Source organism: Crinia signifera, chromosome 6, assembly GCF_055691185.1.
Source record: "Crinia signifera chromosome 6, ASM5569118v1, whole genome shotgun sequence".
In the NCBI taxonomy this organism is placed as follows: Eukaryota; Metazoa; Chordata; class Amphibia; order Anura; family Myobatrachidae; genus Crinia; species Crinia signifera.
In genome coordinates this window covers 190519718-190538705 of record NC_139222.1, presented here as the reverse complement: position 1 = coordinate 190538705, position 18988 = coordinate 190519718, and the positions used below count along the sequence as shown (strand labels likewise).

Genomic DNA, 18988 nt, shown 5'->3' with positions numbered 1-18988 from the left:
TGGTATTATTTTCTACATATACATAACCCCCAAGATGATGTTCTATACATTTCTAGCAGATACTTAGGTACTTGTTTCCTAGAACGGCCACAATCTTGTCCATCGTGTACCTTAAAGTTAAGGTACACGATGGACGCAATGGACCCGATTTCCTTTGAAATCAGGTCCATTTTGCCGGCAAAGGCAAAATCGGGAGCATCGCGTCAGTCGCGGGCATTTACATGGCCCGCGACGCGACCGACGCGATGGATGCGATTTTGCCATAGGCTTCAATGTTAAAATATTTTTAACATTGAAATCTGGAGCATCGCGTCGGTCTTGTGCCATTATAATGGCACAAGATGAGATGGACTTGATTAAGTCCATTTTACATAGCAAACAATGTGAAATGGGCCAATATGACCCATTTCACATTGTATATGGCCCCGTCATGGTTAAAAAGTTAACCAACCCCATTGTGAGCGCCACCCCACGATTGACGCCAACCAGAAGTGTGGCGAGCGCAGCGAGCCCGCGAGGGGCGGCGGTGCGCGTCCTCCGACCTTTTCATACCCCTACTATCCACGTCGGTGTGGAGCTGAGAATATAAAGTGTGGCGAGCGCAGCGAGCCACCGAGCGCGAAGCGTGGCGAGTGCAGCGAGCCCCGCGAGGGGACGCGTATACCTGTGAAGTTGTACGCGTGCGCTCGCCACGCTTCGGGCTCGGTGGCTCGATGCGCTCGCCACACTTTATATTCTCAACTCCATGCTGACGTGGATAGTAGGGGTATGAAAAGGTCGGAAGACGCGTACCGCCGCCCCTCGCGGGCTCGCTCGCCACGCTTCGGGTTGGCATCAATCGTGGGGTGGCGTTGAGGGGGTAAAATTGAGGGTCTGGGGACTATTTTACATTGAATCCAATGTAAAATAGGGTCCCAGGGGCCATATTCACATTTGATTCAATGTAAAAATCGGGTCGGTCGCATCGCATGCGATTTGGTCGCATGCGATGCGACCGACGCGATTTTTCCGTCACGATTACCCCGATACAAATCGGTGTGGCCGTGCTAGGAAACAAGTACCGATACTTAACCCTGATCCATTCTTATATAGCATAAATGTGTCACTGACATGTTCTATTTTTTTCATGTAGGTGGCTAAATATTTATATAGAGGTCTTTTCTTCATCACCCGGAACATATATCAGGAATTTTAGTAAAAACATTGCAGCCCTAATGGTACCCACACATGGTACGATGGTTGGATGCGTTTTGAACCTTCAATTTTCTTTTTAGCTTGTAGATCAAATCGCACAGTGTTTCTTTTGACTTTTGATGTAATGCACGATCCAGCAGAGTTCATATCGCAAGCCAAAAAATATGTCCATCCATTTTTTTACTAGATTGCATCAGTTATAGTTTAAAGCGCATGGTGTTGTAGCGTATCACATGCGATTTGAACTAGGTGCGATCTAGTAGTGGCTGCACATTTTGGGCTTGCAATATGTATGGACTACATGGGAGCGTGCATCGCAATTCAGGAGAAACAGTGCGATTTGAACGACAAGCGACACGTTTTGAACTGAAAAGTTCACAACACACCCGAGAATCGCACCGTGTGTGCGCACCATTATAACTCTTTAACTGGACCACAAAAACCATTGATTGTCCTTTTGTGAGAATTAGCCATCCTCGAGTACATAATTAAGGCAAGGTGACAGTAAATAAACACAGGCATTCATCCAAATGACAAAAAACCTCCTTGTTTGCTTGCACGCAGTCATTTGGTCAACGACACCTTTAAGTGTGGTCTATATGACAAGTGCTAACTTAGATTTGGAAAGATTGATTGATCAGATTTACAATACACAAAAATTCCCAACTACACATCATTATTCATATGACATAAGGACTTGCCTAAGGGGTCTCTCCGGAACAGTGTATTCATAACTGTAGCATGAAGTTTTACTTTGTCCCAGTCTTTCAGCATCAGTCCCGAACCCACAAACCTCTGCATTAGGCGATCGGCTATGAGTTGCAACCTTAGTAGGAGAGAGAGAGGACACGCGTTATTTTATGGATTTTTCAATTAGGTATTTGCAAAACGTACAGATAATGGGTTCAAAGTGAAAAAAGAAAAAAGCTAAAGCAAAGCTATCCTAATTGCAACAGTATAATACTTACTATATGAGCAGGTTAAGCAAGAGTTGTCAGAATAAGAGAAGTGTGGTCCCTTGAGATGCAATAATTGTGGGCCAGTGCATTTAGCAAGTTACTTTAAGTGCATTTAACATAACGGAAAATATTTAATGGTATGCATTACCAGAAATAAGTTTCCAGCTAGCATGATCTTAAGCTAAAACTGTAATGCTATTTATTCAAATCATAAAAGTAAAAGCCTGTTCTTGGTGTGCAACACCCAGATCTGCCTGCTAACATCTTCACTACTTGCTTCTGGGTATCCAACACTGAGCCACAACACTGTAGCTCCCACTGGGTACCTGGAAAGGATGAAAGGCCAGGACTAGGTCAACAGCATATGGTCAACCGGTCATCACAAGCAATAGGTTGACAGGTTAATTGATGACACATAGAAAGGTTGACATTCGTTTTTCATAATATTTTAAAACTTTTTGGACTTTTTGATATTTACCATTCCCTATTAGAGTGGGTAAAGTGTGCTGAACACAGCACTGCACATGGCACAAAGGATGGCAAGCGTAACGGTACACTAATTGGGGGTCCATGCGATCTGGTGTTGACATTGACAGCAATGCATGAATGTCATATGACCATGTTTCTTCTTAGAGGTTATTCAATCCATGCTGATTTGTCCAACAGGTGGAAAAACTGCACTTTTCGACTATTTTTGGTCAACCTATTCAATCCACATGCTGATTTTTCAACTGTCAGAAAAATCTCCACAGTTAGAAAACACGTGGATCGGCAAATTACTCACCTATCTGCGAGTTTTAGTTGTAAATGTGACCATTTTCGACTATGTTCCATGGACGCAGATTCAACTTTAAGCAAAGTAAAGCCTGCAATGGCAGAAAAGCTGTCCAAAAATGGCCACATTGAATAGGTACAGATGGAGCCCTTGTCATGCTTGTGGGGGCTGGCGATAGCGCTAGCCGCCGGAAGGGGACACGTGCGTTCATGCTCTGTTCTGATAGAGCGCCACGCTCCATCGGAAGTAAATGGTTTAGGCATTTTTACAGAAGAGACAGATTGCATCTGAATGAGGTGGGGGGTGGCCGTGGTGGGGGACAGGATGGTTAGATGGTTGAAGGAGTCTTTAAACTAGACAGAGGGGGAGAGGATACAGATAGCAACTATGGGCTAGAAGAACGGCGCAGTGGGGAACTGGGTAGTAAGAGAATGTAGGGTGAAGATGGAGGGATGAGGAGAAAAACTAGAGTTAGAAAGGAATTAGCAACACAAGCATCAAACAAAAAACCTTGCTAAGGGAAAAGGGTTGCAATAAATTGAAATGCTTACTGGCCAATGCATGAAGCATGGCAGGTGAGGTGGGTGAGCTTAAAACTTTGGCCTGCAATGAGACACAAGACTGTGCTTTAAAGATGGAGAGATATACCCTTTTCAGAATAGATAGGGAATATAGAAGAGGGGGTTCCTTTATGCAAAATCATACCTATAACTATGTTTAAAGTAAATAGCTTCAGGGATAGTTGAGGATAACACAGAGGTCATGGGAACGCAAATGAAATCCAGGGCGTTCCTATATGCTAATGGAGTTAGCCGCACCCTTCTTTGCCCCCCGCCGCTGTGTAGGGTGTGTGCATCCGACAAACCGAAAGCAGGCGATCAACATCAGTCTTCCGTGCGAACACACGGAGGACCGAATGGATCTGAATAACGTCCTTAGTGCTAACAAATAATGTGGATTTAGTATCCAACACCAAAGTAATTGAAAATCTCGAGAAACCGTGATTAGAACATGGTTTCACTGGAAATAAGCTTCTGTAACATTATAGGGACAATCTAAAATAATTTTAATAAAGCTTACTTTGAATTGTTTAGGGACACATTAAAGAAATGAAGTGTACTTTACTATTGTAAAGCGCAATGGAATCTGCTTCGCTATATAAGAAACTGTAAATAAATAAATAAAATAAAGTGGGATGCTCTATTTAAGGGGAAAATGCAGAGGAAATGTGGGAAACCTTCAAACATTTGCTGGATACACTAACAAATTAATTTATCCCAAAGGGAAATGAGTAGTATCAACAGAACCAACCCATCATAGTTGAATGAAAAAGTTAGAGAAGCAATAAACAATAAGGGGGGTATTCAATGGGTGTCGTGCTCCCGCAGCCATCTCCCGATGGGGGAGATAGCTGAGGGGCCCTATTCAATGCTGTCTTCCCCGACAGCATTGCACAGGGGTTCTCGGCAGAACAAGCCCGACATCACAAGCTGTCGGGCTCGTTCTGCCGAGAAAAGCCAGAAATAGGCGAGCTCCCAGCCGGAGCTCGTCTATTTTCGTCCTCAGCTCGCGGCCACGCCCCCTTCTCGCCACTCAGCGGCTAGGACATTGAATCCCGACTGCCGAGCTCCAGGCGAGCAAAGCGAGAATGGGACAGGGGCACGGCTGTCGCGCTAGCTCGACAGCCGTGCCCCTGACATTGAATACCCCCCTAAGCATTTAAAGTATACAGAGCTAAAGGAGACGAGTAGACATTCACTAAATACAAAGAATGAAATAAAAATGGAAAAGGGAAATTAAAAGTAGTTAAAAAGGGAAAATTAAAAGCCAATAGTCACTCAAAACAAAACAAATCCCCAAAAGTTTTTTAAATACATAAATAGCAAAAGATTAAGGGAACATTGACCCCTTAACCAATGTTAATGGAAATAATAGAAATAAGTACTTACTGTAGGATAAAGATAAAGCTGAATTGTTAAATATTTTTTTTCATCTATCTTTATTAGGGAGAAGCAGCCAGTGGAATCTACAAGCACCACATATGGGAGGTGCTCAAAATAACTAAATATATACTGTATTTCACTACAGACGTGATCCACAAGAGGTTATACAAAGTAAACACAAATAAATCACCAGGGCCAGAAGGGATTCAAGGGTTCTAATAGAAATGAGGGAGGAGTTTGCAAATCCTCTGTATAACATTTTTTATAAATAATTTGGTGCCAAAGTACTGAAGAACAGTGTAAATAGAACCAATAAAAAAAAGACTTAAGGAATGGTATCCAGAAATATTTAGAGGGGCATAGTATAATCAATAGAAACCAGCATGGGTTTGCAAAAAATCCTTCTTCCCAAGCTAACCTAATAAGTTTTTACAAGGAATTCCAGGTATGGGGTATGCTGTAGATGTCATCTACCTGGACTTTGCAAAAGCTTTTGATACTGTGCAACATAAGAAGGGCTCTGAAGCTTAGTGCATCTGGCCCATAGGGAGAAAAAGACAAACAGAAAGGAACAGGAAGTGAGAGAGACATTGTGGGGGAGCTACATATGGAATGAGCAAGAGATATATGGAAAAAGAGAGGAGATAGATAAGTATAGGGAGATAAATATTGATATATGGAGAGGTACACACAAGCAGGGAGAGAGACAATGTGATGTAGAGAGAGAGAGGGGGGGGGGTTTAATAAAAGTGCAAACATTAGGACTTTGTGATGATGTCCCAGGCCCCAAGAAGATCATTGCAACACCTACTAGATCTGTGGAGCTTCAGGCCATTTTGCTGGAATGGAGAGTGGTTGATATTCTCTATTACGATTACGTTTGGGAAATAGGTGACTTATGCAGGTGTACTACAGTAAGTGCTTAAGTCAAAGAATCACAGCCCTCTCAACTAAGTAAATGTACATTCTAGCCATGTGTTCATCGCCAAAAAGGTAATATCCACCAAAATGGGGGGTGGTCTGGAATAAGCATCCTCTTGCTAATATTTAAGTCGTACTTTACCACTTGTTATTTTCCAGAAAAGTTTCATTATGTGATATCAACAAGGGCTTATCTTGGAACATTTCGATGACATTTGAACTGAGGAACCAGTAGAAAAATTACAGTTCCAACATTGTTGTTACATATTCAGTAATTATGTTCAAAATATATGGGCATCCATACGATCTAGAGCATAGGTGGGCAAAAATGCAGCCCTCCAGCTGCTGCTGAAATACAACTCCCATCATACCCTGCCACAGTGTTTTTTTTTTGTCCAGATAAAATTGTAGCAGGGCATGCGGGGATGTGTAGCCCCAGAGCAGCTGGAGAGGCGCTTATTGCCCACCACTGATCTAAGGACTACAAGCAGTCTTGTGAAATACAATTAAGAGCCTCTTTCAGATTACTATTCCAACAAAGCGTGTTTCATGTACAGGCCTATCTTATCAAACCAGTGGTTTACAATTGGCAAGGCTTTTTTGGAGGCGGATTAAAGATAGTGTAGAATGAATCTACGGAAGAATGCTGCCTATTGATTGCACTGGTCATACTCCACTTCTGGGGGAGACAGTATAAATGAATAAAAACTTTCAAAAATTGTAAATGGATTCTATTGTGTAACTCCTAACAGAGTCGCGGTACCCATCTTGTTCAGTTTCATTTATCATCCAGGTTATAATTTAAATTTTACACATAGGCTAGTAAGTAATACTTTGCTTCTTAGGACTTTAGCAGAGCTTGTTGGAAAGAAGACAAACCTATTCATCATAGATAGTGATAACATGTCAACATGGTAACCTGTCAACATACCATTCCTGATGATGGCCCAGATTTTCTGGGTTTGGACGATCATAGGACTGTCACTTATGGACCAGAGCTCTGATTTTCAAGTGTAAGTAACCCTAAAGCCCCGTACACATGGGGCAGCCCAGCCACTCTTGCTGAGCAACATGTTTAAGGCACACACACAATGCACATCACGATGTGTGCTACACGATCTCTGCTGAGCGGGGTTTTGTCTATTGTTTATAGGCAAAGCCCTGCGATCTAGCAGGATAGAGAGTGCAAGTACTGTCTTAATCTGTGGCCAATAGTGATGCGCGGGACTGAGCATCGACGTCGCCCGGGCTATAGACAGGGGTGATCCGTACTTCATATCTAAGTGATCTAGTCAGGTTGCTTTGAAATGGGGTGAAAATATGCCCTTTAACCCTTTCATCAACATTTTACAAGTCAATATTCTGAAAATGCCGGCACATCGCCTCGCAATGGTTTAACAATGTTGACATTTTGTGGCAAAAATTGTAAATGACTACACCCCACACAGACAGATGTTCGCACTGGTTATGGATCACTGGTATCAGACCCTGTATCTCAAAAACCAGAAACCCTTACTCAGCCTACTGAACAAACTAAATTACTACCAGCGTGATTACATCAACACATGATCAATATGTTTCTCTAAAAAGGATGCAACATAGACTGGGGCAGAAAGGGTATACAGTCGTTAGGTTGACACTATTAAAGGTCAACATGCATGGAGCCGACCACTGAAGGACTACAGGGCTTAGGTCGACACATGAAAAAGGTCAACAGGGTCAAAAGGTCATCACGCACATTAGGTAGACAATGGGAAGGTTGACAGTCAAAAGGTCGACATTAGTGTTCCACTTTTTTGGGCCGACAGGCTGTATAAGATGCCCTACCATCTATTAGGGCATGGAGGGAGAATAGTAGCCGAAGCATGGCGAACACAAGGAGACACGGTGCACCATTATGGTGTCCATGTCGGCATTCAGGACAAAAAAGTGAAAAACTCATGTTGATCTTTTGACTGTCGGCCTAGCAATTGTCAACCTAGTGCTTGTGTCAACCTTTTGACCCTGTTGATCTAAACCATGATGACCTTTTGTCATGTGTCGACCTTCTGCAGTCAACCCAATATATGTCGACCCAATTACCCACACCCGCAGAAAATGTAAAGAGGAAACACAACTTAAGGTCCCTAAGGTGCCAGTGAGTCCACGGGTTCACTTGATGGACTTGATTTTACATCAAATAATGTGTTAAGAGAAAATGGAATGTAAAGCAGTAATTTATTCCTCCAGTGATAAATGCTGTACGTAGACAGGCTAATAAAATCATTGCAGACAGATGATGCACCAGATTCTCTGCAAAATCATTTCTGTTTGATGCTTTGTTTTGTATTTTTGGAGTTAGAGCTGGATAATAGAAATTACTTGAGGTAAGTCCCTTAATTATCTGCAAAAAATAAGAATTAAAAGTTCCCCTTCTATGCGCCACAATAATTGATCAGTTCAACAAAGAGTCAATTATATTAGAAGAAAAGTTGATGTCTTCGGTCTGACATAGGATTTGAAACCTCTCTCATTTGGAGGTGGCTCAATCATTTAATTTACACAAGACATTACTTAAAGGAATCAATACAATCTGTTCTACATGCAGTAGACAATTGGACTTCCTTACTTCATCAATATTGCAGCTCAGAATTTAAATTTTTTTACATTTACATTTTTGCAAGGGATATAAATTTTAATTTTACTAGACTTCCATTCAGACTGTCCAGTAATTCCCAGCTTGTAGTGTTTATGGTTGCTTTAACAATGAATCACAGCATGGCCTTATCACAGTATGGCCTTGTATGGAGGACATTCTTGTAACAGGATAAACAGCACATACTGTCCATGTCATGACAGCCCTACAAGAGCAGGTTTTCTCAATCAATACAACAAACAGGCCTCTAGTCATTTCTCACTAGCTACAATATTGGGGAAAAAAATACAGTCCACATACAGTGCATCTGATCTTCTGTGCGCGACAAATCGTGCTGCATTTAACGTGTGAGTGCTGTGAGACTTTTTGTGCAAAATTATTCATTAAAAATGAGTCAGTTGCAAAATGATGCATATAAGACACACAAGCAGCTTATGCTGATTAAAATTATATGTGGCATACTGTAACAATATTCTGTGTGCGAATGCAGCTGTATCTGCATAAGAAATGCTACATCCCAGTGTTCTCCAGTGCATTGAGACTAAAATACATTTTAACAAAAATAGTCACATGAAATGATCAGTGCTATTGAGCCCAGCCAGCATCATCCCATAGGGTGGAGCATAGCCCACCACTTAATGCACCACAGATAACATAATGCAGCAATGAGGTAACATCTGCAGTGGTTTCACTGCCCAAAAGCATCTACAGTGAGTAAAAATGTATTTACATCCCCCACATTATGTCACAGTATAAGTCATACAAGTTATTGTCCCCCATCCATTGTTTTAGAAGACGGAGTTGCACCTCAAAATTATGCCTAAGATTTGTCTGGGCATGGCTATCTGGAGAGCAGCTGCCATTACTATTACCTGCATTTGCACCATTCCTAACCTAAATCCAGGAATTCCATCTGATGTTGGGCAGATCTCTGCATATGATCACTTCTGAAAAGCCTTCAGTTCTGTTTACATGTCCATGGGGCACTTTCTCTACCATGAGAACTCCCTGTCAGTGTCCCACTACATCAAGTAAAAGGGCAGCATGGATGGTGTAATGGATATCAAAGGCATAACTGTGGAAGGCAATGGAGTCATCTGCCGTCAGGCTCCTGCTCCCAAGGGGGCACCTCTCCTCCCCTGCAAGTTTAAATCAGTTAATTGAAAGCTTCTAGCAGGACTACAGACTTCACAGTCTATTTTAAACATAATATACATAACAAACATATACATACAAACTCATGCCACTGATGGTTAGCATTACATCTCTACAGCACTGAGCGCATGGGTTTTATTTATTCATTTATTATTTATTAACAGTTACTTATATAGCGCACACATATTCCGCAGCACTTTACAGAGTATAGCTGAACACTCACATCAGTCCCTGCCCCAATGGAGCTTACAATCTATATTCCCCACCACATGTACACGAAAACCATGCATGTGCCAGCAGCAGGGGAAATCATTTGATGGTCGACAACCGCCAAATAATTTCTCCTGGGCTCACAAATATAAGTGGAGAATGACTTATATTTGCTGGCTCCAGAACAAAGACCAGGCGGGTGGCCCCTGGCACCACGGCCACATTTACATGGTAATGTCCAGCATTTGCACGGTGATGCCAATGAAGCCCTGGTGTTCCCATGTTGGAGCACCACCAAGGGCCCCCCCCACCAGTGCAAGTGCCTTCACAGAAGCCATACACATGCACATATCACAAAAATCGGTCCCCTGTGTGAACACGCGGGACCTATCATTATAAGAATCAGGACCTATATTCCCTACCACATGTACACGCACACACATTCATTCTAAGGTTAAATTTTGTTGGAAGTCAATTAACCTACCAGTATATTTTTGGATTGTGGGGGTAAACCAGACTATTTTCCACCTGCCACTGTAAGACACATCAATGAGTGGCAATAGATACACCTATCAGTGGACCCAACATCCCCTTTAGGTGGAACATGACATACCCTTCTCAACAGCATGCCGTGTAAAAGTATCACATGTTACTACCAACTACAGTATAATCACAGTGAAACTCATTTTCAATAGGCAAGTATTTGAATCTGGCTCTAAAGGCGGCCCTCGGATTCTAAAACATTTAATGACTTAAATCTGATGTTTATTCTGATACTTTTATCATACTCTGCCAGTGCTGTTCTGCCATTTATCTATTTTTATACATATTGGGCAGCAGTTTTATCAAAATGTTATAGAAACAGCAGTTGGCTTTCTATCAAGTTTTTTACCTTGCCAGCAGCAATGTAGCTATTTAATTCAAATGTCTCACTACTATAAAAGTGAGGCCTGAACCATTACAAAATTACAGCCTGTGCGCTTATTTCCTTCCAGTTGGCAGCAGGTAACAATGCATCACAACAGTTAGACATGTTTTTAAAATGGTTTGAAAACTTTTATAATATAAACTGTATATTCCTTAGTTGTAAGCATCAATGTGGCAGTAAAAAACAACTTAAAAATGGCCTGGCCTGCAAGTACAACACAGCCAAGCTATAATTCTAATTGCATAATGGCTAACACAATCATAAGGGATAATTGGTTGCTACGATGTTGCAGTTTAACATTTCTGAAATTAAGAACTATATTCTGTACATTACATGTTAGTCTTAAATTACATAATATTACATCAATTTGTAGAAAAATGGATGTAATATTTACAGTATGATTTTACACCAGTACATTTGATATTTGAAAGCTAAAACCCCAGTTTTAATCATTTTGCATATGGAAAAAGGCCAAATGGAAATGCAATGAGGCAATCAGATGGCCATCAGTTACTCTGGGTATACGTTGATGTGTCTCTGCATTAGGGCTTAAAGTGGTCCTGGAAGAGGTGGTGGAACTCTTTTCCTCTAACACCCCTCCCTTCCTGAATAGGCAGAGCCTAGACCAGTGTCAGGGAATTTGCACCGTACCTCCCATAAAGGATAATGGTCCCACAAGGAAGGGGTGTGGTCACACAATGATAAATCCAATTAAAATTACAACACACAGTAGCACAATCAAATACACATTACACCGCATGTAGTGCCCTTGATTCATATGAAATCACACGCTCTTCTTCACTTCAGCATGAAATCACATACGATGTGCGGCACTGTGCCAGAAGAAGCTGCTGGGATGGGCTTTTCTGTTGGAATTATTCAGGGCTGTGGTAGAGGTGGAACTCTGTTCCCCCTACCAAGGGCGGGATGTATTAATATACATCGCCGCTCTTTGCCGCCTGTCCGCCGCGATGCCAGCACATATGTACTAACATATGCGGCTGGCATCGCGATGTGGTGACGGAGGCCCCCCGCGATACCTGGAATGTGGTGTGCGGGGGGGTCTCCGTCACCTCCCTGACCCCTCCTGCATCCCTCCTCCTCCCCCCAGCAGCCAGAAGGACGTCCGGCTGCATCACTAGGGGGAGGAAGGTGTTACCTTCCGGGTCCAGGAGGACCAGGACCAGGTCAGCCAAACGGAAGGGGGAAGAGGGGGGTCGGCGGGTTTGCGGTGGAGGCGTCGGGCTGCGAAAAGAAGCCCATAGGCTTCTATAGGGCCCTACAATGCGGTGACGTGGCGGCAGGGTTTTAAATACATAGGCAAATGCAGTAAAACGGGGGTTTTACCGCATTTTCCTGTTAGTACATCCCGCCCCAATAGAGGCGGTGGACTCAGATCCACCCTGTTCGCTCTCACTTTAACCCCTGTATACACCTCATTTATGTTTAAATCAGAATTGAAGAGGGGTGATGGTTGGTTGTTATGAGATTGTATAGATACAACCTCCTGGGGAAACTCCTAACCCGTTTTCAAGCCGAGCAGGGAAAGAACTGCAATGCCCAGCAACACTTTGCTTTATAGTCCTCTCCAGCTTCTACATCACTATGGCTAAATCCCATTGCTGTTACCAGCCACTGTGATTACATGCTGATAACAGCACTAAATGCAACATGGAATAAAAAAAGAACATTAGCAAATGAAAGTGTGGAGACCAAACTACAGAAATACCATGGGAAAGGGGTGTGGGAACATTGCACTAGCCTCCATAGAGTTGAACCTTCTTTATACTACCAATAAAGAATGGGCTGCCAACTTACCTGTCTCATACAGTGTGAACAATAATTCAGGGATTGCACTGGATATTAGATACCACAATGAAGTACACTTTGGCCGTAGTCAATTACCCTGATAATTGATGGTGGGTAATTATCTCACTGGTGGGCTATTTAATTAGCCCCGATAAGATGGCTTCTCTGAGATTTTGGTTCATCTGCCCCGAAACTGAGACTGTTTATAGTGAAAAATAAACGGTTTTCACTGAACCTGTGTGTTTTTGGGTGAATTTTTTTTTTCGAGCATCTAAATTGGATAGCCCGAAATAGCATTAATTTACCCCAATGTTTCTTCTGAATATTGCCCATTGTATTAAAGGCTAGCCATCAGTGAATGTGCTTGTTGATAAATACAATGCATAAGTGTTGTATGGTAGTCAGAATATTGCCAATAAAATGAAACATAAGAATTAGGGGTACTTGTTTCCTAGCACGTGCCACCGATTTTGATTGTATTGATCGGGTCAGAAAAATCGCGTTGATCGCATCGCATACCAACCAAATCGCATGCAATGCGACCGACGCGATCGACCTGATTTTTACATTGGAATCAATGTAAAATGGTCCCTGAGACCCGATTTTACATAGATTTCAATGTAAAAAGCCCCAAAACCCCCCATTTTAATAGCAAACCCCCCCGATGGCCGAAATGGCCCCCAATTGTTAACGCCACTTCACTATTGACGCCAACCCGAAGCGTGGCAAGCGTAGCTAGCCCGCGAGGGGCGGTGGTATGCGTCCTCCGACCTTTTCATACCCCCACTATCCACGTCGGCGTGGAGTTGATTTTATATAGTGTGTCGAGCGCAGCGAGCCACCGAGCCCGAAGCGTGGCGAGCGCAGTGAGCCCCGTGAGGGGATGCGCATAACTTCACAGGTATACGCGTCCGCTCGCCACGCTTCGGGCTCGGTGGCTCGCTGCGCTTGCCACACTATATAAAATCAACTCCACGCCGACGTGGATAGTGGGGGTATGAAAAGGTCAGAGGACGCGTACTGCCGTCCCTCGCGGGATCACTGCGCTCGACACGCTTCGGGTTGGCATCAATAGTGGGGTGGCGTTAACAATGGGGGGGACATTAACCATACTTTCTAACCCTATACAATGAGAAATTGGCCATATTGGCCCATTTCCCATTGTTCCCTATGTAAAATCGGGTTGATCAACCTGATTTTAACTTTAACAATAATGTAACATTGTTCTCTATGGGAAAATCGGGTTGATCGCGGCCCATTATAATGGGCCGCGATGGACCCGATCAACGCGATTTTCTAATTTAACAATATTCTCTATGGGAAAATCGCGTTGATCGCGTTGGTCACATCGCGGCCCATTATAATGGGCCGTAATGGACCCGATCAATGCGATTTTTTAATTTAACAATATTCTCTTTGGGAAAATCGCGTTGATCGCGTCGGACACATCGCGGACCAATATAATGGGCCGTGATGGACCCGATCAACGCGATTTTGTCTTTCACTGGCAAATACACTGGTGATTGACACAAAATCTGATCCATCGGGTTGATCGCATGCCTTAAGTACCTTAAATTTAAGGCATGCGATCAACCCGACGGGCGCCGTGCTAGGAAACAAGTACCGAAATTAGGCATTGAATTAGAATAATAGTATTTTCGGTTTGTGAGACATAATGACTGCCAAAGAATGTACTTCATGTATTAAATGCTAACCAGTGTATGCGCTTTATATTAGGTAGATTCGGTAACACAAACTAGCTCTGCAATAAGCACCAGCGATGATGTCTTTTACAATGGGCCTGATTCGGAGATGCATGATGGAATGCAGCAATGTCTCCAAACCCACAATGCACACATGTGGCAATGGAGTACTCACAGTGCTTTACCACATGAGGAAATGTGCTTATAACGGAGTAGCTGTGGTCGTAAAAGTCTGAGGCTATAAGCACTTTTTCCTCACAGTAATTGGGGAAGATACTGAATAAAAGGTAGGAGTGGATAACGACATGCATAATAAACGTGTGCTGAGTCCAGCTGCATTTCATACTAATGCAAATGACCTCTTAGGGCATATACAGGACATGCACACGACATATTTTCATTACATACTGTATATAAAAAATCCAATCTAGTTAAGATATGAACGTTTATGACTTTATATAAAAGGTTAAAAGAAGATATGATTTACAATGATAAAACGGGGAGAAGTCTTAAATCAATAACAGGCATAAGTAATTGCTCAGTAACATGGATCATTTACTTATATATACTCCCAAAGGTGGACCAAAATCCTAAATGAACTACAAAGCCAGCTACTTTCTGTGTTAGATCCCAGTACAATGAGGCACATGTATAGTAATAAGGACAGCGAGTAGAGAAATGTTCTGAAGAAAAGGATATGGTACAGTGGGTACCACTGCAGAAATAGATGTCTTTTTAGGAAATACTCAATAAAGTGTGGGGTTTAGAGGAATATACCAGAGTTGTGCCAATAATTCATCTCCAATTGTGCAATAGTACTGCACATACTGTAAGTCACTATCCATAATAACCTCAATCTACCTTCTGAAACAGTGCATTGCTATATTTGAAATGTGTCTTTAACAAGTAACAACCTAGAATACAGCAGTATTTCCTTAGAGGTTATTGTATAATGTTTACAGTGAAAATTGGTCAGGGCCTGAATTCACCTTACTTGAATGATACAGTATGATGAAAGTGATACAAAAGGAAGTATCCGACAAATATCACATCACTAAGAGAAAAAATAACCACACCAATAAAATGCTATATTTGTAATCACACTTGATTTACCAATTACTATACAGAGAAGGTGACTTCTACTGTATTCGGGCTACTAGACATTTGTAATACGTTTCGGATTGTTCACATTCCTTAAAGAGCATTACGCACAGAGATGAAAAAAGGCAAACTCCAAAAGAGGTTAGCTGCGAAATGTATAACATTTATCTAACATATATGCGGTTTATCTTTTACGTACACCTTCCCCAGTATACTGTACATACAGAAACGTCTGGCATTGTTGCCTTTCAGCAATAGGCTCATAGGCTCGGCTTTAGACCTAGGCTCTATATCTGCAGAGCTTTTATGTTTTTCTTCCCACAATACAAAACAAACAGGAGGTTGATTGAGGAATAATAATAATAATAATAATAATGACCCTTGGTGTTTCTATTTTAATAGTCATGGGGAGAGATTTTTCAAGTTGAGAAGTTGCCCATAAGCAACCAATCAGCTTGTGTCTTTTTACATGTTGTGATAGCAACCAGATCTGTCATTTTCTATCACAGCCTATAAAATAACAGTATGGATCTGATTGGTTGCTATAAGCAAAATCTCCACTTTAGCTCTCTCAACGGCTCTCCACCTATATTACTAAATTCTATTCCTTCATTACATTAGCACCTGTGGTGTGGCTATCTCTTTGGTACCTAAACACTTCTTAGCTTTGCTCCAAGACTTTCAGTTAGAAAAGTGCCATATCTCTTGTGCTACAGATGAGGTCATCTCCACGTGCAAGTGCTTTGAAGCTGCCCTGAATTAAATACTGGGAAGGCGTCTGAGAATTATTCTGTATAGAGAATAACTTCTTGATAAACTCCAAACCCTAATTCTATGCATTGAAATAGAGCTTGCTCAGTTGCTGTGCTCCACACCAACGAAAGCTACTTACAGCAGCAAGCTATTAGTGCGGGTTTCCCTTACTCTGTCTACAGTTTTACATCAGTGGTTTTTTAAATTACCAGTGAAGAAATGGAAGGGGGAAGGGAAGACAGATGACTGAAACGTAATTACATTATTGCCATACCAGATTAGAACCAATGCATTAAGTGAAGATGGCATTTTATTAAGTTATAAACTTTAATTTAGACAATAAGACACTAGCTGCAATATAGAGATGTATTGTTTGGATATGCTGCGAAAATAGAATTCATGAAGACAATGCATGTGAAAGAAAGTGGCGGCTAATTGATATTAGGGCTGTTACATACATTTATTGCCATCTATTCTAGATCCTGAAAGCAAATGACAGCATGTATCCAAATTAATTATGATGAAGCTGTAATTAGAAGCTATAATTATAATAAAAGAGAAACATTTTCATCCTTCAATTTTGACCTTCATCGTCCTAAATTGCTACTACATCAAGATGTTTGCGGTATGGATGATGATAATCGAACACACTCGCCCATTACACTATTTAGTTCCTTAAATGAAAAAATATCACAATATAAACACTATATATAATGTACCTATAGATTGCAAATGAATTATGTATACATAATCTATTCTATCACTAGCTGCCAGTCTGAATTGCTTCCTGAGCAATAACTATGCATCTAGACTTAAGGTGCATACATACGGTGTGTTTTCCCTTGAACTCCACAGGCCAGAACCATACAATCTTGACTATATTTATTTGAGATTTTGGCTATGGCTGCTTTTGACTATACTAGAACACTAGACTGTATCCAATATAGTCAAAATTGGCTTGCCTGCACAGTGTTTTATCTTGCGATGTCAATCCCACGGGGGCACACAATGGCATCGCAAGCTTAACAAACACTGTACGATTTGTGCTAACTTTTTCCCAATTTTGAATATATAGATACATTCAGAAGCTTAATTCATGCCGCCTGTAGGTACAGTAGCTATTTGAGCCTCTTATAAAATATGCTACTGTGGTCGATAACAATGGGTCTACAATAAATGGTTCACACTAAAAGGTTGAAATGTACTATGACGGCCGTCATAAGTGACAAAATGGAACTTCCTCATCTTTGCGGCCATAGCTTACACCAGTTACGTCACTTTAAATCATCGTACCCTCGTGGGCTCACTTCGCTCATCATACTTCGGGCTTGGTGACTTGCTCCACTTTGTTTCACTCACCAAAACTTTACTAATGGTAATAGATGGTGGCGTGGACACAGGAGGGTGGCGTGGACACAGGAGGGTGGCGTGGACTCAGGGTGGTGTAAGTTCTGTAGTGTAAGCTGCAGCCACAAAGATAAGGAATACTGACACAAGTTTCACACACGCAAAAGGTTAACATGAATTTTTTTTTATGGTTTCTTGATGTCAATTTCAATATTGAGCACGTACTGTATGCGAGCAAATTTACTGCTTTGGTCGCCATGCTTTGGGCCGGATGCTTTACTCCACTACTGATCGGCACAGTTTACCATTGCCAATCACAGTCCATGGGGATGATAAACTATCAAAAAGGTTTAAAACATTGAGAAAAGCTCTTTTTCTGGTGTCGGCTATTGCCATATCGACCTTTTAACCACGTCAACCATATGTTGTTAACGACATGGTCTGTCAGTCATACAAAGTGTGAGCTATTGTGGCTCAGTGTTTGATGCCCAGAAGCAGGTAGTGAAGATGTCAGCAGACAGATCTGGGTGTTGGACACCAAGTGATTTTGCAAAAAAACAGGCATTTGTTTTTAGGAATAAATAGTATTACAGTTTCAGCTTAAGATCATGTTAGTTGGAAACTAATTTCTGGTAATGCATTTGGTATTTGATGAAGTCAACATTTGGATCATGTCCACCATATGTATGTCGACCAATTGTCCTAGACATTGGCGATCTATCATCTAGATCCTGTTCATATCATCACAAACCTATTCAAAGCGGCCGCACATTGGTAAAAATGGCCACAATTTATCATGCGCGGGTCGGTTGGAACCAAATGAGAGATGCTTCATAAATCAGTGGGAACTAAGGGAGTGAGAATTCTGGAATCGTCTGGAAGTGGGGTTAAAAGGTCTAACCTATGCTGACCACCGATGGTGTGTCAGAGACATCATTGCACTGGCAGATTGGGAGTATTGTCTCAGCATACTTATAGTGTATCTGGATAGCTCATAGACTGTAGCAGAATGATGTCAGATTTGGCGTCACAGGGTTCGTTGTAGAATATATTTATTTATTTATTAAGGGTTTCTCATATAGCGCAGCATATTCATGAATGTGAGATGTGATTAGATAGGAACGGTATATGAAGAGTAAGTGGCTGGTTCTGGAATTTAAGAAGTTTGCCTGAAGAGGTGAGTTTCAGGGAACACTTGTAGGTTTGGAGACTGGAGGAGAGGTTTTTTTTTGCATGGGAGAGCATTCCACAAAGTGGGTGCAGCCCATAGAAAGTCCTGCAGTCGGGAATGGGAGCGAGTAAGGAGTGTGGATGAGAGATGCAGATCTTGTGAGGAGCAAAGAGGTCATGTTGGAAGATATTTTGAGATAAGAGAAGATATGTCAGGGTTACCTACCCCCCCCCGGAATGGCCGGGAGGGTCCCGGAAATCGTGTCCCCCTCCCGGCCCCCCGGAAAGGGGGGCAACCCTCCCGCATTGCCCTTCATCACCGGTGGACAGCCCCACCCGGCGGGGGGTCCCCGCGTTAAATGACGCAATTGCGGCTTTTTAGCCC

At 42.1% G+C, this 18988-nt stretch overlaps 1 protein-coding gene across 2 annotated transcripts in view; it reads right to left on the bottom strand.

Annotated features, from left to right (window-relative positions):
* Window positions 1-18988, bottom strand: part of ASCC1 (activating signal cointegrator 1 complex subunit 1) — a 266594-nt gene that overhangs the window by 146323 nt on the left and 101283 nt on the right. For both annotated transcript variants that reach the window (XM_083145544.1, XM_083145545.1), the window contains exon 8: window positions 1896-2020. In XM_083145544.1, the coding sequence (XP_083001670.1) occupies window positions 1896-2020 (125 nt within the window). The remainder of the gene's footprint in view (window positions 1-1895; window positions 2021-18988) is intronic.